The 26,710-nt window shown below is 43.5% G+C and overlaps 2 protein-coding genes across 3 annotated transcripts in view; both read left to right on the forward strand.

Annotated features, from left to right (window-relative positions):
* The window catches only part of LOC134223259 (zinc finger protein jing homolog), a 443,857-nt gene that overhangs the window by 110,231 nt on the left and 306,916 nt on the right, over positions 1–26,710 (forward strand). The gene's annotated exons all lie outside the window — the stretch shown is intronic.
* LOC134223261 (uncharacterized) lies at positions 1,423–20,595 on the forward strand. Of its 2 annotated transcripts, none has more exons than XM_062702415.1 (2): positions 1,423–1,502; positions 20,215–20,595. In XM_062702415.1, exons 1-2 carry the CDS (start codon positions 1,447–1,449, stop codon positions 20,564–20,566), a joined length of 408 nt encoding a protein of 135 aa, XP_062558399.1. In that variant the 5' UTR covers positions 1,423–1,446; the 3' UTR covers positions 20,567–20,595. The 2 variants fall into 2 exon arrangements, with proteins under 2 accessions (XP_062558399.1, XP_062558398.1); XM_062702414.1 differs by lacking the exon at positions 1,423–1,502 and adding an exon at positions 19,862–19,988.

Here is a 26,710-nt window from a genome sequence, read left to right on the forward strand (position 1 = left end):
TTGTTTTTTTAACAGAACGATGCATTAGAAATTAAAGGCCCGCTCTTTATCATAATGTCAAATATTTGTCAAATTCCTTCAGACATCTATCAAACCGTTAAGATATCGACATGGGTATCAGGCAGACTTGACAAATTTGTTATTATTAATAATTTGGTATTTGTTATTGTGACAAATACAGTGCTGATAACTTTTGCGCTATAACGAAACATGTGTATCTGAAATTAACGAATCAGCTATAGAGATAATTGCAATACATTTATGAAACATATTTTAGATGGTGCGCTTAAAAAACTGTTTCTTTATTTTTTATTCGAATTAAATCTCTCCTCGAGCGATATTGTCGCATGCGTCACTGTGTTCCGTGCTTAAAGCCACAGCTTGACAGCTAGCACCAAGTTTAGCACCAAGTTTTCGGCTTCAATCAAATTGTATGCAGATGACAGCCGTTTCAGGGGGCTGGTTAGAATCGTTTGCTTGGCCCTTGTCAAATCTCCATCACCGTCAGCGTTAGACTGCGGGCGGTCGTTGTCTTCGTTTGTCGGTCGGTCGACTGACCAACGGAACAAAGCTCCACTGCCTGTACACAAACACAAGGTAGACCGAAGAGACACGTGCTACGTGTAGGTTCCTTCATACCGACTGACTGTGTGTAGAGGAACTTCACTCATGCTGCGCTTAGTATTCTAATGAGGCTACCGATGGACGACGCACAGCCGATGCCCATCAGTAGGGGGAAATGTTTAATTATGATTTTCTTCATTTCCGGTTCGGGTTGTTTGATGAGGGATAGAAAAGCGGTAGGTGCCAACTAGTCTGGATTGAGTCGATCGACTAGTCAAGGAATTAATTACGAAATAAGTATTACATTGTCAAAATGATACATTATTGCTTATGGATGAACATTATGTTCATAACGTTCACAAGTCAGAACGAATAATGAATGTAGTCCAAATTAACTGAGTTATCTGTATAACTCAATATATTTTATAGACGGAATAATGCAAAGAAAAAAATTACCGAAACCACCGATTGGTTGGAACGCTTTTATGAACCGCCACTGGAGCGCCTATTTGGCTGTATCTCACTATACGATCAACAGTTAAATGTGTTTCGTTAGCAAATTAGTACTGCATTTGTTTCGACTATTTTGCCAAATTTACTTCCTCTATCGTTTTACGACCGCATCGTAAGCGCGCGCGCTCGGCTAGTATGAATGCGCTAAAACCTACGACCACCGAACCGGGCGGCGTCATGTCAGAGGAGAATGCTTTTGCGGGTGCCAAAAAAAAGAAGCCGAGTGAGTAAGTTGCGCACCGAGCTTACAACCGGTACCGTTTGTCATCTAATGGCAGTTTTTTTTCAGCAGTCAGAGGCAACGATGAATGATGATGGGTTTAGTGTAGTATTTATAACAAGCGAAGCGCGACAGAAAACCGCGAGATAATGGCAAATTTGGACACGCAGGGGACGGGCCGCCACCCCACACCGCTCAACGCGTGGTACGGAACGAATGCCAGTTGACTGGGATACGCTAATTAGAAGGTGTTTTGTTTACTGGCGATGTGTTTTTTTTTCGCGGACAATGGATGGTATTTAGATTAAAAGTGAAACATTTGTTTGACAACTGAGTCGTGAAAATGACAATGATTAAACCATTACGAATGTTGATGTCGATTACTTAATAGGAGTAGATTTGATTGTTCCAGCAAGAAGTTTTGGTTAAACAATGTTATTGACAAGCTATGTGATCAGCTGTGAATGGTTTTATTTTTACTTTATAATCAGCATTTAGTAGGAGTTTTCTGATGTCCGATGTAAATGTCCGCTGGCTTCTGGTTGATCATTGGCGGAGCGGTGACGTCCGACAGCGAGCATAACGCTTTTCTTCATCTAAGGCAGCCAAATGAAAAATCGTAGGCTCTTTGATCTTTTTCGCATGAAAAGTACTCATGGAGACTATTGGTGCTTTGTTTTGCCTTTCTCGTAAGGTACACCGGGGCAAGTTGAAACGGTTTTTTCAAAGTTGAACTTTGAAGTGCTGTAAAAAATTAACCCTTTGATAAATTTTTAATCCGCTTGCGGTGTTTGCTAGTTCGGGCCAAAGATTATACATAAAAAATGAGCAACCTTACCAAACTTTTTTATAAATATTTTGCATACTAAAATATTTTTTTTATATGCATCGTTTCAACTTGCCCCGCATATCGGGGTAAGTTGAAACACTGCGCTGTATACAGACAGACATAAGCTAACTGTACCGTATCAAAAACAAAATATATGTACTCAGTGTGACTCAAGATGCACGAGGTTGTAAAGGTGACTATACTGCCAAGATTCGCATAAGAGTCCCATGTAAATTTTTGATGATTTTGATTATCTTCCAGAAATAAGCTTAAAATTATCTCCTAAAACCCTGATAAAATAGTAGTCTTTGTCCTAGAAATTTGAAAATTAAATCCTACTTGTGTTGTCTCATCTTGATATTTACTCGCATAAAAGCCACATTCCAGATTTTGATATTCTTTACTCTTTTCTTTGAATTGTACGCGTGATTAATTCGGCTGTGGCATCTTCATAAATCCACATTAATTAACCAGCGTATCTCCCATTAGACCCTCGATTGAAGAAAGGGGGGCTGAAGAAGTGAAAGTAAGCGAAATGTTTACATGTTCTATGTTTTATTTTTTGAGAGCCAGTGCTCACAGCGAGGCAAAGACGATTAAGAATCTCAAAACTAGACCGTGCAGCTTAAACATGCCCCCTTTTCATTCAATTTTTAGTGGAGATTGTAGGAGGGTTGCATTCACGACAAGATGGACGGAAATTTATTAAATTAATTTTCAGAATTTTGGACCTTTCTATTAATTTTTGTTTTCCGAATGTATTTACGGACCATGTTGAATTCTGGAAATTTAAGCTGAGAGGGTGACGTATTGAACCGTTGTTTCAACTTGCCCCGCACCACGCATTTCTATTTGCCCCGATGGGTTGAAAATGCGGAGCAATATCAAACGAGCAAAATACAAAAATTAAAACGTATATACCATCAATTTTTCAAAATCATTATGCTTATTCAACATTGAATGATTACCTACCGTGAAAATTTGATGAAAAAACTCTTCCAAACATCATTTTGAGACCTGTTTCATTGGCACGCAAAAAAGTTGGTTTAGACTTTGCAAAAGGTGAAAAATAAACAATGGCAGGGATTGCTTTTAGTAGCTGCAATCCTCCGGGAATGGCAGTCAGAAGGTGCGTTTAGGGGAGTTGTCCTGGCGACACTGCATGTACGCAGCCAAGTCACGATCAACGTTTGGCTAACAAAATACACTGAGAAACACGTTTACTCATTAATGGGTACTTTTTTTTTGCTATCTCTTTCCCTCTGCTGAAAAATTTACCCATTTTGAGAGAATAAGTGGATCTACTCATTTAAATGAGTAAATCCACTTATTCTCCCGAAATGGGTAAATTTTTCAGCAGAGAGAAAGAGATAGCAGACAAAAAGTACCCATTAATGAGTAAACGATTTTTACCGGGTAGGTTCTTCAATTTTTCCGTGTTGGGTGACAGTTGACAGACAGAGAAGGAAGAAAAAGGTGAGCAAAAAGTAAAAGTAGATATAACAGGAACATAAACAAAAGTTAGAAGTTGAAAGTGAATAATATTTATGGATAAATGAAAAGTTGAGGAAGAGTATAGATTAAAGAAATTATCGTATAGAAAATTGCATAAATCTGGTCATACGATCACATCACGCATACCGTAAGTAGATCGGAAACATGAAATAAATGTGAATTAAAATTATGCTTCAATGAACAGCTGTGCAATACGGGTGCAAGACAGTACAGTGGTGCTCAATCATTTCTGAACAATCCACATAATAGAAGGACGAACATTCGACACACTGCTGGAAGAAAAGAGGGAAACAGAGCAAAACAGGAAGGTGAAGTGAGAAAAGAAGCCTAGGAAAATAAACTTAAAATTGTAAGTAAAGCATTTTATAGTAACGGTAAAGATTTGTAAGACAAAGAACTAAATTTCAAACTTTAATTAAACTTTACAGTTTGATCATCCTTTGGGTTGGTTACCAAAAACGGTTTCATTTCTATCCGACCGTCCGAACAGGAGTAATTGGTTGAAAAAAATAATCAGGGCATTCGGTCATTGTTGATCTAAATTACAGATTCCGTTTCAACTTACCCCGCATTTCAACTTGCCCCGGTGTACCTTATATAAAGTATAAAGGCTATATGTTCGGTCCAAAAACAAACTTTTTATAGATGGCCCGGAGACCCATAGTGTTATATACCGCAGGGCCACATTTATGGGGGGTCGGGGGGCCGTGACCCCGGGCCCCCACAAATCTTCGTCCTTTTTTCGTTCATACTTCTTCTTTCTCTCTTTTTCCTTCATCTTTCTTATTTTTCCCATTTCCCTTTCTTCCTTCTTTCATATTCCCTAGCTTCTTTTTTCTTCTTTCTCCCTTCATCCTTCGTCATTTTTCTTTTATATTTCTTCTCTCTTTTCCCTCTCTCTATTTCCTTCATCCTTTTTATTTTTCCCTTTTCCTTCTTTCTTTCTCTTTTTTCATTCTTCCTTTTCCCTTTTTCTTTCTTTCTATTTTTCTTCCTTCTACTTTCTTCTTTATTTCTTCTTCCCTTTTCCTCCTTCCTTCGGTCTTCGCCCTTCTTTCTTCATCCATCTTGCTTCATCGTTCTTCCTTCTTTCTTATTTCTTCTATATTTTTCCTTCATCCATTTTAGTTTCCCGTTTTCTTTCTTCCTTCTCCTTTCAATCTTCTACTATCTCCCGTCTTCCTTTTTCGTTCTTTCTTTTTCTTACTTCCTTTTCCTCCTTCTTTCTACTTTTTTTCTTCTTTCTTGTTCATTCTTCCTTCGATCTTTGTCCTTCTTCCTTCATCCATCTTCCTTCATCGCTCTTTCTTCTTCCTTATTCCTTCCTTTTTTCTTCATCCTTTTGATTTTTCTCTCTTCTTTCTTCTTCCATTATCTTACTTCCTTGTTACTTCCTCGTTATTCCTTCTTGCTTAGTCGTTTTTTCTTTTGCCTTCTGTCCTTTTACTTCTATCTTCTTTCTTTCTTATTCCTCTTTCCTTCTTCCTTTACCTTTTATCCTCTGCAAAAGACCTGTGATAGATATTTTCCAGCCAGCGGTGACGGCATCACGTCAATAATTCCTCCGGAAGTTTCTCCAGGAATTCCTCTGGAAGTTTCTCCAGGAATTCCTCCGATAGTTTCTCTAGGAATTCCTCCAGAAGTTCCTCCGGAAGTTCCTCCAGGAATTCCTCCGGAAGTTCCTACAGGAATTCCTCCGGAAGTTCATCCAGGAATTCCTCCGGAAGTTCCTCCAGGAATTCCTCCGGAAGTTCCTTCAGGAATTCCTCCGGAAGTTCCTTCAGGAATTCCTCCGGAAGTTCCTTCAGGAATTCCTCCGGAAGTTCCTTCAGGAATTCCTCCGGAAGTTCATCCAGGAATTCCTCCGGAAGTTCCTCCAGGAATTCCTCTGGAAGTTCCTCCAGGAATTCCTCCGGAAGTTCCTCCAGGAATTCCTCCGAAAGTTCCTCCAGGAATTCCTCCGGAAGTTCCTCCAGGAATTCATCCGGAAGTTCCTCCAGGAATTCCTCCGGAAGTTCCTCCAGGAATTCCTCCGGAAGTTCCTCCAGGAATTCCTCCGGAAGTTCCTCCAGGAATTCCTCCGGAATTTCCTCCAGGAATTCCTCCAGAAGTTCCTCCAGGAATTCCTCCGGAAGTTTCTCCAGGAATTCCTCCGGAAGTTCCTCCGGAAGTTCCTCCGGAAGTTCCTCCAGGAATTCCTCCGGAAGTTCCTCCAGGAATTCCTCCGGAAGTTCCTCCAGGAATTCCTCCGGAAGTTCCTCCAGGAATTCCTCCGGAAGTTCCTCCAGGAATTCCTCCGGAAGTTCCTCCAGGAATTCCTCCGGAAGTTCCTCCAGGAATTCCTCCGGAAGTTCCTCCAGGAATTCCTCCGGAAGTTCCTCCAGGAATTCCTCCGGAAGTTCCTCCAGGAATTCCTCCGGAAGTTCCTCCAGGAATTCCTCCGGAAGTTCCTCCAGGAATTCCTCCGGAAGTTCCTCCAGGAATTCCTCCGAAAGTTCCTCCAGGAATTCCTCCGGAAGTTCCTCCAGGAATTCCTCCGGAAGTTCCTCCAGGAATTCCTCCGGAAGTTCCTCCAGGAATTCCTCCGGAAGTTCCTCCAGGAATTCCTCCGGAAGTTCCTCCAGGAATTCCTCCGGAAGTTCCTCCAGGAATTCCTCCGGAAGTTCCTCCAGGAATTCCTCCGGAAGTTCCTCCAGGAATTCCTCCGGAAGTTCCTCCAGGAATTCCTCCGGAAGTTCCTCCAGGAATTCCTCCGGAAGTTCCTCCAGGAATTCCTCCGGAAGTTCCTCCAGGAATTCCTCCGGAAGTTCCTCCAGGAATTCCTCCGGAAGTTCCTCCAGGAATTCCTCCAGGAGTTCCTCCAGGAATTCCTCCGGAAGTTCCTCCAGGAATTCCTCCGGAAGTTCCTCCAGGAATTCCTCCGGAAGTTCCTCCAGGAATTCCTCCGGAAGTTCCTCCAGGAATTCCTCCGGAAGTTCCTCCAGGAATTCCTCCGGAAGTTCCTCCAGGAATTCCTCCGGAAGTTCTTCCAGGAATTCCTCCGGAAGTTCCTCCAGGAATTCCTCCGGAAGGTCCTTCAGGAATCCTCCAGGCATTCCTCCGGAAGTTTCTCCAAATATTCCTCCGGAAGTTTCTACAGGAATTTCATCCGGAAGTTCCGCCAGGAAGTTCTTCCATTACTTTCCTCTAGGAAGTTTCTCCAGGAAGTTCCTCCAGTTCCTCCGGAAGTTCCTTCGGGAAGTTCCTCCGGAAGTTCCTTCGGGAAGTTCCTCCGGAAGTTCCTTCAGGAATTTCTTCCAGAAGTTCCTTCAGGAATTTCTTCCGGAAGTTCCTCCAGGAAGTTCTTCCAGAAGTTCCTTCAGGAAGTTCCTCCGGAAGTTCCTTCACGAAGTTCCTCCGAAAGTTCCTTCACAAAGTTCCTCTGGAAGTTTCTTCAAGAAGTTCCTCTGGAAGTTCCTTCAAAAAGTTCCTCTGGAAGTTCCTCCAGGAAGTTCCTCCGAAAGTTCCTTCAGGAAGTTTCTTCGGAAGTTCCTTCAGGAAGTTCCTTCAGAAAGTTCCTTCAGAAAGTTCCTCCAGAAGTTCCTTCTGCAAGTTCCTCCAGAAATCACCTAAATAAAGGAGAAAAAAAAGTTCCTCTAGGAAGTTCCTTCAGGAAGTCCGTCCAGGAAATTCCTTCAGGAAGTCCTCCAGAAGTTCCTTCAGGAAGTCTTTCGGAAGTTCCTTCAGGAAGTCCTGCAGAAGTTCCTTCAGGAAGTCCTCCAGAAGTTCCTTCAGGAAGTTCCTTTAGAAGTTCTTTGAAGGAGTTCCCACGGCAGTTCCTTAAGGAAGTTCCTCCAGGAAATTTCTTCTGGAAGTTTCTACAAGAAGTTCCTTTAGGAAGTTTCTCCAGGAAGTTCCTTCTGCAAATTCCTCCCAACCCAATGACAATTAAACGGGGCATGCGACTGCTTAGACTTCATGAAAATACATCGGGAGCTTAAAAAAATCTGTTTGCAATTGAAATTGATCTTCTGAAATTTCGACCAGATTTAGGGGTCAATATGGGGAGAGCTGTGGCCATAACATCAATTGTAATGAAACTGGGTATGCGACTGATCAAACTTCATAAAAATACATCTGGAACTCAAAGAATTTTGTTTGAACTTAAAATTGACCTTCTGAGTTTTCGACTTGGGCCGGATTCAGGGGTCAAAATGGGGACAGCAGGAGCCCTAATACCAATTACAATGGAACTAGGCATGCGGTTGATCAATCTTTATGAAAACACATAAGGAGCTCAAAGAATTCTGTTCGGAATTAAAATTGACCTTCTGAAATTTTGGCCAGGGCCGGATTCAGGGGTCGAAATGGGGAGAGAAATTACCATTACACCAATTATAATAAAACTGCACGTTTAGAATAAATCGCCGCTGAGGTAATATTCGTATTATAGAAAATCATCCTGCAATTTCCGCGGAATTCACTTCAAGAATTTTCCCAGGAATCCCTCCGTAAACTCCCTCAAAATTTCTCCGAAAACTTCTCGGGAAATTTATTCTGAAATACCCACAGAAACTCCTCAAGATACTCAAAAAAATTTATTGAATGACGCTGGAATATTATTCTTTTAGAAGAATTCACTATGTATTTTTTGTAGAAAAATCCTAAGGAGTTCTTGAAAGATTTTATTAAACTATTCTTGGAGGGTATATTGAAGAAATTCTATTTTGAGAAAATGTATGAAAACCTACCGGGGTTTTTTAAATTGCCATTTTTTGCGTTACGTAATTAATGGATCTTCTCTTTGTCCTTCTTCCTCAATTCCTTCCTTTTTTATTCTTCCCTCTTCTTTCATCCATAGTTCTTTTTCCTTTTTCATTTTTACTTCTTCTTTCTTTCTACTTTCTTTTTCGCTTTTCCGTTTACCATTTGTCCTTTTCGACCTTTTGGCATTTCCAACCTTTTATCATTTTCGATCTTTTGTCACTTTCGACCTTTAGTCCTTCCGACCTTCTGTCCCTTTCTGCATTTTATTTTTTTCGAGTTTTTTCATTCTTGTTTTTGTTTTTCAACATTTTTCTACGTTTTATCTTTTTCGATCCTTTGTTATTTCTTGTTTTTGTTCTTCAACATTTGGTTTTCGTCTTGAAGGATAAAGACTCCAGAATGCAAACTCGTCATTAAAGAAATTCTGGTCGGAAGAGGATGTGAATTGTGTAACTGTTCACTAAATCCAATAACGTTGATCGAAGCTTGTCTGGTACGAACCTCAGCTAATCCGGCTCGAAGGACCAATAATGTAGGATACCTGGATGTAGTAGATAGTCCAACGGGCTCAATAGCTACACGTCCGCTCCGATTTCTACACGTCCCACAAAGGTGAATTGGACCCCTCTGCCCGTCGGCGCGACCATAATGCTGGGTGGGCTCCCTCGAAGGGACTAAATCCAGCCGACACTGTTGCCGACGTTTCCACACGCTATCTCCCTTCTCGAAGCAAACTTGGCCTCGTCAGCGTTGTGTGAGTTGAGCACATCAGATTGCACCTTGGGATGCAATTACCTATCATATTGGTCAAAGTTCTCTGATCGAGTAGAGTCTGATCTGTAAATCAAAACCGTGTACACAAAATTAAACAAAAACACAAAATTAAACATTTTACATGCTTCAGGTCTTAATAGCATTTCAGACACAATAAATCAATCCGATGCCACGTTCACTCAATAGATTTTGTGCCAGAACTGAACAATATTTAACATTAGGAAGCTATATAATTAATTTTGAGTTTGAGCATACTTTTAATAAATATACAAATAAGTACTTGTCAATCATTCATCCATCATCGGATTCCTATCCGCCAGTTAGCCCTCCACCACTGACACGTGTTCATACGGATACGGATGGTCACGCACCGCCGGACTCCACCCCTAATGCTTGATTCCCTATGCAAGTGCTTTGACGAGGGGACGTTCGAATCCCGATTCCCAATTATATTCGCTGATATTCCCCGATTTCATCCCGATCGTAGCATTCTAATGAACGTCAATGGAACCAACTGCACCCAGATCTGAACCGCTTCCCATGCTTTTCCCCGTTTCGCTCGTTCGACCGTCAACTGAAATCTAAATCCTTCCCGTTTTAATTAGATTGAGAGTGGTACCAGGGACAGGATTTAGTTTCCATCGCAACATCGGAACTTTTTCTCTGGAACCGCCTCCGGTCATGTGCCTAATTTCGGTGACAGTTGTTGGTCTCGCGGGCACAGCGGATAAACTTTTAATTATCTTCAGCAACACCCTCCCCAATTTGGGTTCTTCGGCTTCCTGTTCGTCATCCGCACCATCATCATCATCATCATCGCTCGTCATCGAATTCCATTTCGTGTGCTTTTTCTGGTGTGTATGTAACTACGTTTGTGTGTATGTTTGAAACGCGACGCAATTGGGTCGAACGAGTTCCCCGCAAGAAAAAATGAAAAATGATTTTGCGTGATGTGCGTAGGAAAACCATTAATCACCATTAGAACTTTTACGTTTGCTGTTGAATTTCCGATCGGCCCTCTCCGGTAGAAGCGGCGGCAATGATCGACTGCGGAACATTTCCGGAAGACACCAAACGAAACTGCGCGGGAGAAGCTCCTACCAAGAAGGGGAAATGCCAGCTCCGTAATAGAGGTACTTGAACTTGCTCGGGGATTATCTGGGCAAGCAAATGAAAAATGAATTCGTTCAATTTGTGCGTTATCATTCTTGATTAGGGTGTTCGTCGAAACGGGCTTACGTAGAAATGAAAACATTCGTTATTGTGTTATCAATTCCGTTGTTTATCTTATTGGTACGAGGCCATAAATCACTGCAATCTCCCAGATAAGGTTTAGGCTTGCATCCAATCCATCACGACTCGAACATGTGTCAGAACAGGAAAGACAAAAAATACATAAGCCAAGCCCAAAATCCGTTTTGAAATTTATTTGTTCTTTTTCTATATTTTCATTTTTCTTATAGAATGCATTTGACTGTTACTGATGCAAATTGAGTTCAATAATATCGGCGATTTAGGCCTTATCCAGTTTTATAAAAATGTCAGTTTGCCAAATCTAATATGTAGTAAAAACACAGCAATTACCCCTCAAGAAAGGCATGATTTCACATGACGTATATTGGTGTTTGTTTTGGAATTGTGAGTAATTATGTTCAGAATTTCATTTCTAAGAAGTTCTTAAAGTAATTGACACTTAAATACCGTATAAAAAATTCTTCGCCAAAAACTTCGACATCCTGCTTCCAGATCTCATTATCAATTCCAGCGGAGGAATCGCTTACAAATTTCATTATCCCCACTTTTATATGCAGTTTGTTTTATGGGCTTTTCTGCTTTCCGTTTTGGCGAACTAACCAACGATTGCGCTTGGTCAGACCACGGCACTGCATAAAACTATTCTGCCTTAACTGAGTCTTCGCTGCTGGTGTAATGTAAACGACGTTACTGTTTCTCTGCCAGGAAACGTAGTGGACTATAAGGCAACAAGCACGAACCACGACGACTCCAAACTGTTAAAGTTCCTAAATAAATTACAGCCATGGGACCTTAGTACTGACTCCATTCCTTCCCGCACAACACTTCGTCTAATTCTGACGAAGAGCAACTTTCAACCTAATGAAACGGGACTGCATAAAATTGTGGCTACCGTGAAGCGTGAGGCACCTAAATATTGTCAAATCTACTAATTAACTAATATGTAACCATTTTGGCATACACTTCTGAATTATTGTTCTCAACTCAGCTCGCACTATTCGGAATTCGAAACAGAATGGTAAAAATCGAGTCAAAACACCGTAGAAGACATTTACAGCAAGACTCTTCCTGTTCCAGGGGGCAAAAATCACGAATGTCTGTCTGCCGTCCCATCTACACGGTACGGTGGTGGTTCGAGCCGGTCCCGGCTGGTTCGCCGAACTGGAGAAGTGCAGCAGCAGGTTTTTGTGTGCAATTTCACCAGACAATGATGAAGAGGCAACATTTATTGGGGGGCTTTTATGCAAAGTTATTCTGGCCTGGCCCCTGCAAGCCCTGTACGGTGACGATGCCAATGACGACGGAAAGAAGGAAAGACAGAGGATGTGTGCACCAAAGCCATTCATTGCTAATAGTTTTGATAAGTACGGGTTCTTGTGCAGTTTAGGTTGACTTTTGACGGTGGAAATGAAAGAAAATATATTCCAAAGTAGATTTTATTGACGTAGGATAACGATTCTTTCCATCTGCAGCAGTGGGAAATTGTCTGCTGCCCCACTCCGGCATTTCGTGCATTCGTTTTTAAGACATTTGTACCAAATTAACACCACAACTTCGTGATCTATTCTTCTCTGACAGAGCGTTTCACTGTGACAAAATAAACCAACAAAACACCCCTCCCTCTCCAACCGATGACCCGCTTCAGGAAATGGCTTTTTCTTAACCTGCACCACTCTTAACAGCTCCTCGGTGTTTTCCAGTTCAAAGCAGATCCTTAGCTCTTCCTCATTTTAGTGGGTGACCGAAGCCAGCACAGCATCGGAACCTCCCACAAAGTCGATCGTCCGCTCCGTTTGTATAACGAAGTTTATAACTGAGTTTCCATGAAAATTTGTCCAAATTTCCACAAAAAGTTCATGACATTTCCACGAAAAAACTTTCTCGGGAAATTCATTCGAATTTGACAAGAAGTTCATCTAAATTTCCATGGGATATGCATCCGAATTTTATTCAATTTCTAAGGAAAATTAATTGAAAATTAATCCAACTTTCCATAGCAAATTCATCTGAAATTTGACGAGAAAATCTTTTAATTTTCCACAAAAAGTTCTGATAAGAAAATTATTACAAGCTTTTAGTAGAATGTATTCACTTGTTATAAGACGAGTTTGTACTTTTCCTATATTCCTTTTAATTCCAATACTTTATTGTACCTTTGACAGATACGTATTTCGACCTCAAAACGGCCTTACTGTTGAGGTCGAAATACGTATTTGGAAAAGGTACAATAAAGTAGCGGAATTAAATGGAATAGTACAAACTCGTCTTATGACAAGTGACAAAAAGTTCATTAAAATTTTGACAAGAAATTCATCCAGATCTCAACAAAAGTTTATCTAATTTCCATAGAAGAATTGCTAAGAAAAATTCGTCCAAATTTTGACCAGAAGTTCATCCAAAACTTCACAAGAAGTTCATCCAATTTCTCCGGAAGATTTTTCACGGAAGGTTCATCCAAAATTTTGCAACAAATTCATATGAATTATCACAAGAAGTTTATCCAATTTCTAAGGGATAATTTCCACGTCAAATCCCTCCAAAATTTCACGGGAAATTAACCAGATTTTTGACGAGATATTCATCCGAATATTCACAAGAAGTTCATCCAGTATTCACGGGGAATTCATTTAAATCTCCACGGAAAACGCATCTGAATTTAAACGAAAAAATTAACCCGAATTTTTACTAGAAATAAAACCAATTTCCACAGAATGAATATCCACGAGAAACTTATAAAACAATTTGACTAGAAATTTGTCCTATTTAAACCAAAAAATAATCCAATTTCCACGGGGAATTTATGATAAATTTCACGGAAAATTCCCCAGATTTTGACGAGATAATCATCCGAATTTCCACAAAAAGTTCATCCAATTTCCTCAGAAGAATTTCCATGGAATTTCTATCCTAATTGCCATGGAAAATTTATCCTAGATTTGACAAGAAATTCATTCGATTTTCCACCAGGTGTTCAATCATTCCCAGGAAAAATTAATCCAAATTTTGACGATAAATTAATCAGAATTATCACAAGAAGTTCATCAAATTTCCACGGAAGGACAAAATGCCCACTATTTCCAAAGGAGCCTCTTGAAATGAGGCTTCCGAGCCCCTTAAAAGGAGAATTGAGGAGGAAGGAAGAAGGCTTCCGAACCTCTTGAAAGGAGCCTTCCGAACCTCTTGAAATGAGACTTCCGAGCCTCTTGAAATGAGGCTTCCGAGCCCCTTAAAAGGAGAATTGAGAGCCTCTTGAAATGAGGCTTCCGAGCCTCTTGGAAGGAGGCTTCTGAACCTCTTGGAAGGAGCCTTCCGAACCTCTTGAAATGAGACTTTCGAGCCCCTTGAAAGGAGGTTTTCGAGCCTCTCAAAAAGTGGCTTGTTGAAAGGAACCTTCTGAACCTCTTGAAATGAGACTTTCGAGCCTCTTGAAAGGAGGTTTTCGAGCCTCTAAAAAGGTGGCTTCCGATCTTGAAGGGAGGCTTCCGAGCCTAATGAAAGGAGGCTTCTGAACCTCTTGAAAGGAGGCTTCCGAGCCTCTTGAAAGGAGGCTTCCGAGCCTCTTGAAAGGAGGCTTCGGAACCTCTTGAAAGGAGACTTTCGAGCCTTTTGAAAGGAGGTTTTCGAGCCTCTTAAAAGGTGGCTTCCGAGCCTCTTGAAAGGAGGCTTCCGAGCCTGTTGAAAGAAGGCTTCCGAGCCTCTTGAAAAGAGGCTTCTGAACATCTTGAAAGGAGGCTTTCGAGCCTTTTGAAAGGAGGTTTTCGAGCCTCTTGAAAGGAGGCTTCCGAGCCTCTTGAAAGGAGGCTTCCGAGCCTCTTGAAAGGAGGCTTCCGAGCCTCTTGAAAGGAGGCTTCCGAGCCTCTTGAAAGGAGGCTTCCGAGCCTCTTGAAAGGGAGGCTCTGAGCCTCTTGAAAGGAGGCTTCTGAGCCTCTTGAAAGGAGGCTTCCAGGCCTCTTGAAAGGAGGCTTCTGAGGCCTCTTGAAGGAGGCTTCTGAGCCTCTTGAAGGAGGCTTCCTGAGCCTCTTGAAGGAGGCCTGAGCCTCTTGAAAGGAGGCTCTGAGCCTCTTGAAAGGAGGCTTCCAGAGCCTCTTGAAAGGAGGCTTCCGAGCCTCTTGAAAGGAGGCTTCCGAGCCTCTTGAAAGGAGGCTTCCGAGCCTCTTGAAAGGAGGCTTCCGAGCCTCTTGAAAGGAGGCTTCCGAGCCTCTTGAAAGGAGGCTTCCGAACCTCTTGAAAGGATGGACCGATTTAAGTATTCTGGGCTCTGCTGAGTTTTAATAAATGGAAAAATAGAACATTGTGCTGGGAAAGTTGAACAAATGTAAAAATATTACGTTTTTATGAGTTCTGAAGCAAATCATCAACTTCAACTGAAATCGATCTAGAGTTCGACGCCACTATCAACTGAAAATTTGACAGTAAGGTCAAAAAAAAACAAGCCGAGCAAGATCGGGCAGGTTCGTCTAGTTTATAGGGCACTGCACGGACTGCTTTGTCTCTTTCTCACTAGAAATCAGAAAACAACAGAGCCAGTAAATGCCAAATTTCATTATGAACAAAAGAGAAAAAGATTCGTCCGTGCAGTACCCTATAATAAAAATTGTATTTTTCAACTAAAATAAAAACTTCCTCTAAAAATTAAAAAAATTCCATAAAGAATAGGAAATAAATAAATCAGGATACAAGCAATAAATAAATATAAAATTTCCACGAATAAGCGGCAAGCCAAAGTAAACGCGACGTGCGATGCTACGCGACGCGACAATGCAATTTGACAGCTTGTTGATTATTATTATTATTATTTATTCAGACTAAGGCCGAAGTGGCCTGTGCGGTATATAAGAGTCTTCTCCATTCGGCTCGGTCCATGGCTACACGTCGCCAACCACGCAGTCTACGGAGGGTCCGCAGGTCATCTTCCACCTGATCGATCCACCTTGCCCGCTGCGCACCTCGCCTTCTTGTGCCCGTCGGATCGTTGACGAGAACCATTTTCACCGGAATACTGTCCGACATTCTGACTACGTACGCGGCCCACCAAAGTCGTCCGATTTACGCGGTGTGAACGATGGATGGTTCTCCCAACAGCTGATGCAACTCGTGGTTCATTTGCTCCTCCACGTACCGTCTGCCATCCGCACCCCAATTACCAGATGGTACGCAGCACTTTCCTTTCGAAAACTCCCAGTGCGCGTTGGTCCTCCAATGGCTTAGCATCGTCCAGGTCTCGGTGTCCGTAAAGATCTTCCGGTCTAATGAGCGTTTTGTAGATTGGCAAACTCTATTCGATCGGTGAGCGTCTTGCGGAGTCCAAAGTACGTACGATTTCTTGCCACGATGCGTCTCCGAATTTCTCTGCTGGTGTCATTTTCGGCAGTCACCAGTGAGCCCAAGTACACAGATTCTTCTATCACCTCGTTTTCGTCACCACCGATGCAAACTCGCGGTGGGTGGCTCACATTGTCTTCTCTTGAACCTCTTCCTATCATGTACTGTGTTGATGTGTTGATGTGTTGATGACTAGTCCGATCCGCTTAGCTTCCCTCTTCAGTCTGATGTAGGCTTCCTCCATCTTCTCAAAGTTACGTGCCATAATATCTATGTCGTCGGCGAAGCCAAATAGCTGAACGGACTTATTGAAAATTGTACCACTCGTGTTAATCCCTGCTCTTCGTATTACCCCTTCCAAAGCGATGTTGAATAGCAGGCACGAAAGACCATCACCTTGCCGTAACCCTCTGCGGGTTTCGAAGGGACTCGAGAATGCCTCTGAAACTCGAACTACGCACATCACCCGATCCATCGTCGCTTTGATCAACCGTGTCAGTTTATCCGGAAAACCGTGTTCATGCATTAGCTGCCATAGCTGGTCCCGATCGATTGTATCATATGCGGCTTTGAAGTCGATGAATAGATGATGTATGGGCACGTTGTATTCGCGGCATTCCTGCAGTCAGGCTTGTAAAATGTCATCTGCATGTCATTTGACTAATTTGGTAATAACTTTCTTCAGAAGTAAAATTCACATCATAATTTTAGATGTACTCATAAAGCTTGAGTAGGGCTATATTTTTGTTCAAGGGTACATTGCTCTAATTATAACATCTAAGGCTGGAGAGTGAAAACTCTCCAAAATGTCACGTGTCATTTGACATAATGTCATTTGAATGACATTTTGCCTCCCACGCCCCAGATTACATATTTACAGCAACGTCTTGTTGGACAAAGTTGTAGGCACATTTAGGCACTATAAGTTCGTCATATATCAAGAATCAATAGCTAACTTCTGAAAAAAGTTCTGGGAAAATTAGAGAAACGAATGCAAATGACATTTTACAACACTGCCTGCAGTACTTAGCGAATGGCGAACACCAGGTCCGTGGTGGAGCGTTCGCCCATAAAACCCGCCTGGTACTGCCCCACGAACTCCCTTGCAATTGGTGCTAGTCGACGGCATACAATTTGGGAGAGTACCTTGTAGGCGGCGTTCAACAATGTGATTGCGCGGTAGTTGCTACAATCTAGCTTATCGCCCTTTTTGTAGATGGGACACACGACACCTTCCATCCACTCCTGCGGCAAAACTTCCTCCTCCCAAATATTTGTAATGACCCAGTGTAGCGCTCCAGCCAGTGCCTCACCACCGTGTTTAAATAGCTCTCCTGGTAGTTGGTCAACCCCAGGGACTTTGTTGTTCTGCAGCCGGCCAATCGCCTCCTGGATTTCCTGGAGATCCGGAGCCGGTAAAATTTTGTCCTGTGCGCGTTCCCCCAGGTCCATCCCCATACCGCCATCTTCGTCTGCCACATCGCCATTCAGGTGTTCTTCGTAGTGCTGCCGCCACCTTTGGATCACCTCACGCTCGTTTGTAAGAAGGTGGCACGTGGCCCTTACGTGGACGGTTCAATTTCTCATAGAACTTTCGTGCGTTATGAGCACGTCTCTTCACGGTCTCGATCTTCCTGCTGGCGCTTTCTCCTCCGGAAAATCGAGTTTTGTCTGTTCCGCGCCCGTTTGTATCGTGCCTCGTTCGCCCTCGTGCGGTGTTGCAGCAGTCTCGCCCATGCTGCATTCTTCTCCTCAACTAACTGCTCACATTCGCCGTCATACCAGTCGTTTCTCTGATCCGCGGGCACCGTGCCAAGTGCAGCGGTTGCGGTGCTACCAATGGCGGATCGAATATCTCTCCAGCCATCTTCAAGAGACGCTGCGCCTAGCTGCTCTTCCGTTGGAAGTGCCACTTACAGCTGCTGCGCGTATTCTTGGGCTAGTCTACCGTCTTGTAGCCGCCCAATGTTAAGCCGCGGCGTCCGACTTCGACGCGTGTTGTACACCGTCGAGAGTTTTGAGCGCAGGCATACTGCAACGAGGTAGTGGTCGGATTCAATATTCCCACTGCGGTAAGTGCGGACGTTCGTGATGTCGGAAAAGAATTTACCGTCGATTAGAACGTGGTCGATTTGGTTTTCCGTTTCTTAGTTAGGTGATCTCCATGTGGCCTTGTGGATATTTTTGCGGGGAAAGAAGGTGCTTCGGACTACCATTCCGCGGGAGGCTGCGAAGTTTATGCATCGTTGGCCGTTGTCATTCGATACGGTGTGCAGACTATCCGGTCCGATGACCGGTCTATACATTTCCACCCTTCCTACCTGTGCGTTCATGTCATCGATGACGATTTTGACGTACCGCAGTGGGCATCCATCGTATGTCTGCTCCAGCTGTGCATAGAACGCTTCTTTCTCGTCGTCGGGTCTCCCTTCGTGTGAAGGGAAGCACCTTACAGAGAAAGTATATTTGATGGACAGGGACTCACCTGGTGAGCCCGTCTAACAGGCCTTGTACAATAATACAATCTCTGGGATCAATGGTCCACACCGCCAGCAACACCGTACGAAAGCTCGAGAGCTGTAAAATTAAACCAGCGAAGCACCTTCCAGAAAAAAAGTACGTTTGATGGACAGGGACTCACCTGATGAGCCTGTCTAAAAGGCCTTGTATACTAATATTCTGGTCAGCAAACACCGCCGGAAACACCTTACGAGCGTTAATGCGCCTTGCACAGAGCCGTCTACTTCGTTAGCGTTCAGAGAGCCCTAGATTGTCCTTTATCATCCACCAGTTGTCCAAATTGCACGTTGAAGAATTCGGCCACCGAAAACTCCGTCGAAGTAGTTTAAAGAAGTAGAACCAAGAAATGACCAGGTAGAGATTAATAGAGAAATGTATTTCGTTAGACAGGTCCTCACCCTGTAGGCCTGTCAAACAAGCCTTGAATAATTATTCAATCTCTCCTCGAAACCAACTCCAAAAACAGCTATGGCTGCGCCCAATAGTTCCAGATGTGCGATATTTGGCAGCCCCAGTGAATTCACGATTATAGCTATGGCGCCTTTCACCTTTGTATTCTCCGAGAATGGCGCCAAACCAATTGTCCGTTGACCCAAATGGCTTATTGGCGTCGGAAATTTCCAAAGAAACGCTATCCTGGTCACGGCACCAATGTTGTGACCCCCGGAAATAGCGTTCTAGCACTAAACTCCGACATACAGCACGCCTTTAACGGTGTGATAATCGTGCAATAATTGCAACGCACAAACGGATTCTGTTCTTCGGTTTAAAGCTTTTGGAGCAAACTTCAATCGGTCAAGAAATGTGGCGTTTACAGCAGTTTTATTTTTGAAACCCCTCAAAACACTCTACTATTTAGTATAAAAAAATAAGCCCAAACATCAAAGCCACATTTTACGGGAATCTGAACCACCAGGATCTGTTCCTTTCTCGTAGAAGCTACTCTGGTGCAATCCCAGAACTTCCGTGCGACCACGACCCTCAAGTTCATGACTGAAGTTTGCCCTCCACCCCACCCGTTCGTTGTTGCTGCAAACCATCCAAGAACAATGGGACGCATTTCCATTTTATGTTCACCTTTGGCTCCCCAACAGCATTCCTATGGAGGAACGTACGAAGCCCAGTATGGATGCGATATGGAAATTCTGACAAGCACGAGCCCCTACTCTGCCTGTTGTTGGACCGACCGACTGAAGCGTGGCCAGACCAGACCAGACCGGACCCCATCTTTCTGCACACACGGTGGGAACCCCAACCAACATGCGAACGAATAAACGGATTGCCATGCACTGCGCACGGGAAAGATGGGAGAGGCGAGGCAGAAAATGTTTAAATGTTTATTATTGAATAATTTTTAATTATGCACAATGTGAGCTTCGGTGGCAAGACGAGAAGGGGTTCCAACCGTATAGAGTTAGATACCATTCAGGGAAACCTGTGAGCTATTCGAAACCGCACATCCATATATGAATAATGTTTAGATGGAAAAGTGTGGTTTTGTGTATGTGTGCCCCAGTCCCTCTCGTTCCCATTCGCATTGTCGTTTGTTTTAGAACCTTGCAGCTAGGTTGGGAGGTATGGCAGTTCGAAATTATTCGAGTTTTCAACAACTGAAAGCTTGCAACGGGGAGAGATTAGCGAAAGTGATGGGTTTCGGTGAATAAACTGAGACCGGATGTTCTGGCACTTCTCCCCTTGTCCGTATATTGGGCTGCCCGAACCGGCACTAATGTAAGCTAATGGTCCCTAATAAAGCAGAAAACATGATGATTAATCTCGTCCGATCGGATGTTACAAGTGTCCTAATGAATTTTAAATTTTAATTCGCTCAGTGGAATAGACTGATTCAAAAATTTATTATACGCCGTTTCTCTGTAAACTATTTTGGCAAATGTACGTCAGTGCATTCCAATCTTCGCAAAAGTAACCAATTATTTTCTGTTCTCTCTCCTTTCAGGTACGTATTTTCATCGTCGACGGATCAAATCGAGCTCACATTCCGACAACCTATGGCCCAGCGCAACTATTTACCAACTACGGGCGCACAAGTTTTCTGGAATGCGATATGTGTGACTCCATTATACATAGCTCCACTGCGAGTAGAACCGAATCTTCCCCTCTACCACCGCACCGTATGTCGTCTCGGCCCAGTTCAACTATGCGGGAGCTTGAATGAAAAGTTTTCAGCATTTTGTTCCCAGTTGGATAGCACAGTACAAAAAATGACGTGTGAAATGCTCATGGCTGCTAATGCGATATTGTATCTTGTATCTAATGTGTTTATTAGATACCTACATTACATAAAATAGTTTGATAATATGTACTTGGATTAATTATCATTATCTGACGTTGAATTTGTGTTAAGGGGAATGAATCACAGCAAAAATGTCTAGTTAAATTAGATTTTTCATTGTGTTCTCCAATCTTTCATCAAGTATTTACCAGTAGAAGAAATATAAACTTATCATCCTCAGCAGCATGTTCTCCAGTCTGGCAGAGCATTGTTCAGCAGTCTTTCCTTAACATAATACAATGTATGCTTGCCCGCGCGTCGAGAGACAGCCCTCATCGGGGCACGATAGATGAGAACTATTAAATTTCTCTGGAGATGAGCCACATTTCAACCAACAGCGAACGTCGAGTCTGAATCATTCCACTTCATGCACCCTGCCTGGTCCTCACCGTAGTTTGCCATTAACCGGCGATGGTCCTACAATGAATGCACGCTGTGAGTCGCCAAGGCTCCGCTACCCACGGGGCAGAACACGAAATGGATCGAGGTTGGAACCGACGACGCGACTAACGACACAGGCTGAGCGCAAACGAAGGAATGAGCCCGCAGCATCATCCATTTTGACCGCCGCCAAAACCGGATGTTTGAATTAGGTTCAATGGTCCTACTCCAGGCGCTGCACTGATTTGGTTTTGGCTGGTTTTATTTTGAACCGTTTGAATGTGTAATACCGCGAGGCAACTGCCTTGGCTCAATCCTCAATGAAAAATGTGCTCCGTGGATTCCTGGAACGTGATTCATCGTTTGAGCGATGGAATTTGTATGTTTGAGTTTGAAGAGTTTTGTTCGTCAGGGGACGAAGCATTGGAGTTGGAGATGTTTTATATTTGATTTTGTATCTGTGTAAATTCAACAGAATCCACATGAAATGATACACAGAAGACACTCAATAACCAGGGCATTTAATTGAAATGCTTTTAAGTTGACAATCAATAGTTCAACCGTCTAAGACGAGTTAAGTAACTCCATTCATTTCCACCAATTATTGGTGGAATTAAATGGAGTTACTTAACTCGTCTTAGACGGTTGAATACATTCCATTAAAAAGAGCTTACAATATTTTTTCTGAATCAATAGTTGCAATACTTTGCATATTTCTCGGATGTTATGTATTCAGATGCACCGGGATGATCGTATTACCCAAAATGTTTCCATTTCTTCACAATCTCTAATATGATGATAAAAACCTTTCCTTTTTTTGCAGCTGAAGGAATTATTTGGAGACGAAAAACGACGTTTAACGTCTCTTGGCTTCAACTTGTGAGCATTCCATTCTCTTCAACCGCCGATTTCGCCAAACCAAAAAATAACAAAAACTTCTCATAAATAACGACACTGTAAAACAAATTCACTACCTATATTGTTAAAGCTAGAAGTACACTTCTTCTTATTATTATTATTATAGAGTTTTGGCACTTCCTCAGCAAGCGTGCTGGGAATTTTCACCTACCCCGGGCAATCTGAATGCCAAAGGGGATTAGGCTCTGTGGATCTCATTCGCCGGTTGACTTAAAATCCTATAATAAACGTTTGCACCGGATGTATTAGTTATGGTGGTTCAGGAATCTTCTTACGATGCTGCAAGTTACAAGAACCACTGTCTTTTGGATGCTATGGAGGTTATGAGATAGTTCCAGCTCTCCTAAGGATCTCAGAAGAGATTTCGGGACGCTGAGATGCTGAGATAACAACCGGAATTATACGCACGTCCTCCAGGTGCCACATCTGCTTCAACTCCTCCGCCAAGTCGTGGTACTTCGTTATCTTGTTGGAGAATGTTGTTTGGACATTATGGTCTAGCGGTACAGCAATGTCGATGAGGGTTACCCGCTTCATTCATTTTGTCGGCACGAAGGAAGACATCCGTTAGGATCTCGCGATCCCAGTACAGCTTCACGAAACTATTTTCCAGAACCAGATCAGGCACATATTTGTAGTAGGCGACAAATTGGTTAACCAAGTTGTGCTTTAAAGCAAGCTGTTGGTGTACAACCTTGGCTACTTCGCTATGGCAACCGAGATAGGCTGAATCAGCTAAGGCTGGACACCCGGACACGATATGCTCGATCGTCTCTCCTACTGAATTGCACTTCCTGCAGCGGTCCTCCACGTTTTCGTGCAATATACATATAGTGCCGATAGTTCTTCGTCGCAATTACCCGGTCCTGGATGGCTACCATGAATCCTTCTGTTTCCGAGAAGAGTTCACCCCGCACCAGCCACGTATTCGACGCCGCTTTGTCGATATATTCCAGCTCCAGTTGATGGGGGTGCGTCCCATGTAACTCCTTCTGCTTCCACGATGCGATCATCTCGTCGACAGATTTGATGTCGCAATTCAGCTGATAGTCCTCCTGCGCCAGATGCAGGGCACTGAATCCGTGGTCAGCTTCACACACAGCCCGGTAGATTTCGTGGCGGTTCTGGCTTTCCACGAAGTATCTTCGCAACTGCTGGATCTGGGAAACACATAGTGTTTGTATATCGGTGACCCCTCTTCCTCCTACTGTACGTGGCAGGGTGACTCTCTCAATGGACGATTTTGGATGGCGCATGCGATGCTTAGTGAACGCCACTCGTACTGCTCGTTCTAACGCCTCCAAGTCAGTCTTGGTCCACTTCACCACCCTGAAACTGTATGTCAACAATGGCACGGCAAACGTGTTTATCGCCTTCACCTTGTTGCCGGCCGACAAGAGGCTCTTCAAAATACCGTTGACACGATGCAAGAACTTTTCCTGCAGCTCTTTCTTGATTGTCGTATGGCGAATTCCTTTCAGTTGCAGGAAACCAAGGAACTTGTACGTTTCGCCTTCAACCATGTTCCGAATCTCCTCCTGTTCGTTGACGCGGAAACTGTCGGCATCCACCAGGTGACCCCGGTGTAGATGTATGGATCGACATTTATCGATACCAAACTCCATCCGGATGTCGTTGCTGAATACCGTTACAAGCCGCAGAAATTGGTGCAGCTTCTCCACAGATTCCGCAAACAGCTTCAAGTCGTCCATAAAGAAGGTGTGGGTAATGTTTGTACTCCTTTCCCCACTCATCAAATGATAGTCATAGTTGTGTTGGGTTCATGTCAAGGCAAAACCATAGAGGACTAAACTGCCGTTCTACGCATGCTTGTACCAAATTCAAAAAACGACAAATGAGAAAATGGCATTTGAAATTAAACACTTATTTTCATTGCTGGCGTATAACCATAATGCAATATAAGATTATTACATCACAGAACTATTCAGAAGACTTAATTTCATTGAAATAATTCTTATTTTTCACTCACAAATAGAATTTGCGACCACGATCATGAAAATAGTTTGGCGGGACAGTTATGCCGAGAAATCGAGCACTTGTTTTATGGTTTCTACGGATATCAGTCCCGTTCAATGCATGATTTCGTGAATGACTACTGCGATTGACATATGTCTCCACATGCTTTATCTATGGAAGTGAACCTGCCACGTGGTTGAAGTGATTATGTCGCTTAGAATGAGTATTGTACAAATTGACCCCATTAAACCAGTGCAACAGGCTAAGATTGCAAGATCTAGACAGAAAATGCCATTTCAATGTGTGTTGCTCCGAAAAATAACAGAATCCGCCATAATGATGAATTTAATAACCGCGAGACAATTATGCATAGAAATTAAGCAATGGGACAAATAGACTTGATGTTGTTTTCAATGATTTTCCGAACAAAGTTCGAAATCTGTTAGCGTTTTCTAAAAGTATACATCAAAATAGACTGCTCTATGGTGAAAAGTCAAAATCCACAAAAACTAACATGGGACAACTATGCGTAGAAGGGCAGTAAAGGTATCGCCTTGGAATATGCCCCTCCTGATGCTGAGAGTCCTGGACCGTAACACCTTTTCTCCGTCGGTAATGTCTAGGGATGTGCTCAACATCCCCATAGCGTGCTGCATTAGCCTGATGACATTACCGTCTATCTTATACAACTGCAGCACCTTAAGAAGGTACGAATGAGGTACTGAGTCGTATGCCTTTTTATAGTCGATATACGCCATGCTCAGGTTTCTTTGCTTGTGGGTGGCCTGCCCAACAACGACTGCATCAATGATGACTTGATCCTTGCAGCCTCGTGTGTTACGTCGACAACCTTTTTGTTCCTCGGTCATCAGGTTGTTGACGTCGCAATGGTTCTGCACCCTCCTCGCTATTACCGATGACAGCACTTTGTACAGACTCGAAAGGCACGTTATTGGTCTGTACTTGGCTGGGTTCAACGTGTTCCGATCCTTCGGCAGAAGATAAGTGACACTCCTAGTGATGAATTCCGGTAGCTGCCCGGGGTTATCTAGTACCGTGTTGAAGCATTCCGCCATCCGCCCGTGGACCGTTGAGAGTTTTTTATACCAGAAATTATGCACAAAATTGGGTCCTGGTGCAGCCCAATTCCTGGTATACCGGGTAGCCTCACGTATGTCTTGGGCGGTCACGTTGATAGTGGTCATGTCTCCAATTCCACCACAATATTGCTCTTCTTCTGCCATCCACACCCCGTCGCCGTTGTGTATGACGGGGTTCTCCCATAGATTGGACCAAAACTGCGTGACTTCTCCAATCTCCAGAAGGCCCTCGCCAAAGTCGGCTTTGTCGTTTCGGATGTGGTTGCAGAACTCCCTTTCGTTGATGTTGAACATTCGATTTTGCTCCTTCCTCTTCGAACATTCTCCATAACGTCGCAGTCGTTTAGCAAAAGCACTCAACCGCTGTACATGGGTGTCGAGGATCTCAGTTATGTTCGCCTCGGTGAGATCACGGAGTTCTGTGGGTTTCACAATTTCAGCAACATTCCGAACTAGCCTGGTTGATCGATTCCCCTGCTTGTACTGTGTTAATCGACCAACCTTTGACCGCAGTGTGGCGATGCGGGTCTCCAGACGTCGCATCCACGCGAGTTTTCGTGCTTTGGGGCGTGCGCGTCCATCAATTGCAGCTCCTCAAGGTTCTCCACGGTTTCCAAGTACTGTGGCAAAATATCCTGGTTAAGGATGCTCCAACACTGTACTCGTCAACCGATAGGAGTACTGCAACTTGGGTATCCGGTGTCGGGACATGGGGTCTGTCCCACGGAACTGTGTAACTGCTGTGCCCATATGATTAGCTAGTTCGTCCTTCAATTGCTGTCGTTGCAATTCCACTGTTGGTCCTGGAGCGGCGGGTGCAATCGAATCGCGACGGTTACTTGCGATTGATGCATCCAACCCAACAGAACTCCTTCTCGACGTATCGCTCGATCTTGTCTCCTCCTCCTCTCCTAGTTCCCTCTGCACTTCCCGCTTGATGTACTCTACGTCTTCTGGAGTCAGCATATTATGTGACATAATAGCTCTCTGGCGTGTGTACAACTTGTTCTGGTCGAGCTGAAGTGCAAACCTAGAGAACCTCTCATTGAACATCTCCAGCATCGCCGGTCTGCCGGACATATCCGTCTCCATCCTGGTGCAAACGTAGTAGCAACGGATCACGTACTGATTCACCTCCCTTGTCCACATGATCCGTTGCCGTCGGCGGCCCGCTAACGTGAGTGATTGACGGCAATCAACCACAGCAACATCAGCAGGTGCAGCATTGCCTTGGTGATTTCTTCTGCTGCCGTTTCTGTTTTGCCTTGTCGGCACGGGCTGAGCCCGATGACTAGAGGGTCGCTGTTGCACCTCTCCTTCCTTTAGCCGCTGGCCGCTCGCTCTGTCCCCCGTTCTAGGACCAGCTCCAGTAGGGGCTCCCTCCTAGGGCAATCGCATGGGTGGTATTCTTCTTGAGCGTAACTCCATATCTGGGTGTGCTTTTATTCCCGGAAGCTACGGGTTCTGTAAAGTTATTTAATTCTTTACAGTGCTAAATAGCTAGGTTCAAGCGCCAGTGCTCGCCCGAGGGTGGTTTTTCATTGGTGCTTAGGAATTGGGCCTTCAGCTCCCACTTACTCGAAATGGTGGTTTTTCATGGACGCCCAGGGTATTTCACCTGAGCTCCCACCTATATTTATTATTATATTATTATATATTATTATTATTATATATTATTATTATTATTCTCATTCTTCTTCTTCTTCTTATCCTTCTTCTTCGTCTTCTTCTTCTTCTTTTTCTTATACATAAAATTTTGCATTGGCTTCATAACGCGCCTACTA

Source organism: Armigeres subalbatus, chromosome 3 (genome assembly GCF_024139115.2).
Source record: "Armigeres subalbatus isolate Guangzhou_Male chromosome 3, GZ_Asu_2, whole genome shotgun sequence".
NCBI lineage: Eukaryota > Metazoa > Arthropoda > Insecta > Diptera > Culicidae > Armigeres > Armigeres subalbatus.

What these genes read in the sequence shown, in the direction of transcription:
- LOC134223261 (XM_062702415.1), top strand. Translation starts at nt 1,447, where the DNA reads ATGGCAAATTTGGACACGCAGGGGACGGGCCGCCACCCCACACCGCTC. An exon ending in CCCACACCGCTCAACGCGTG is followed by an intron (nt 1,503 to 20,214) that starts GTACGGAACGAA and finishes CTCTCCTTTCAG; the next exon opens with GTACGTATTTTCATCGTCGA.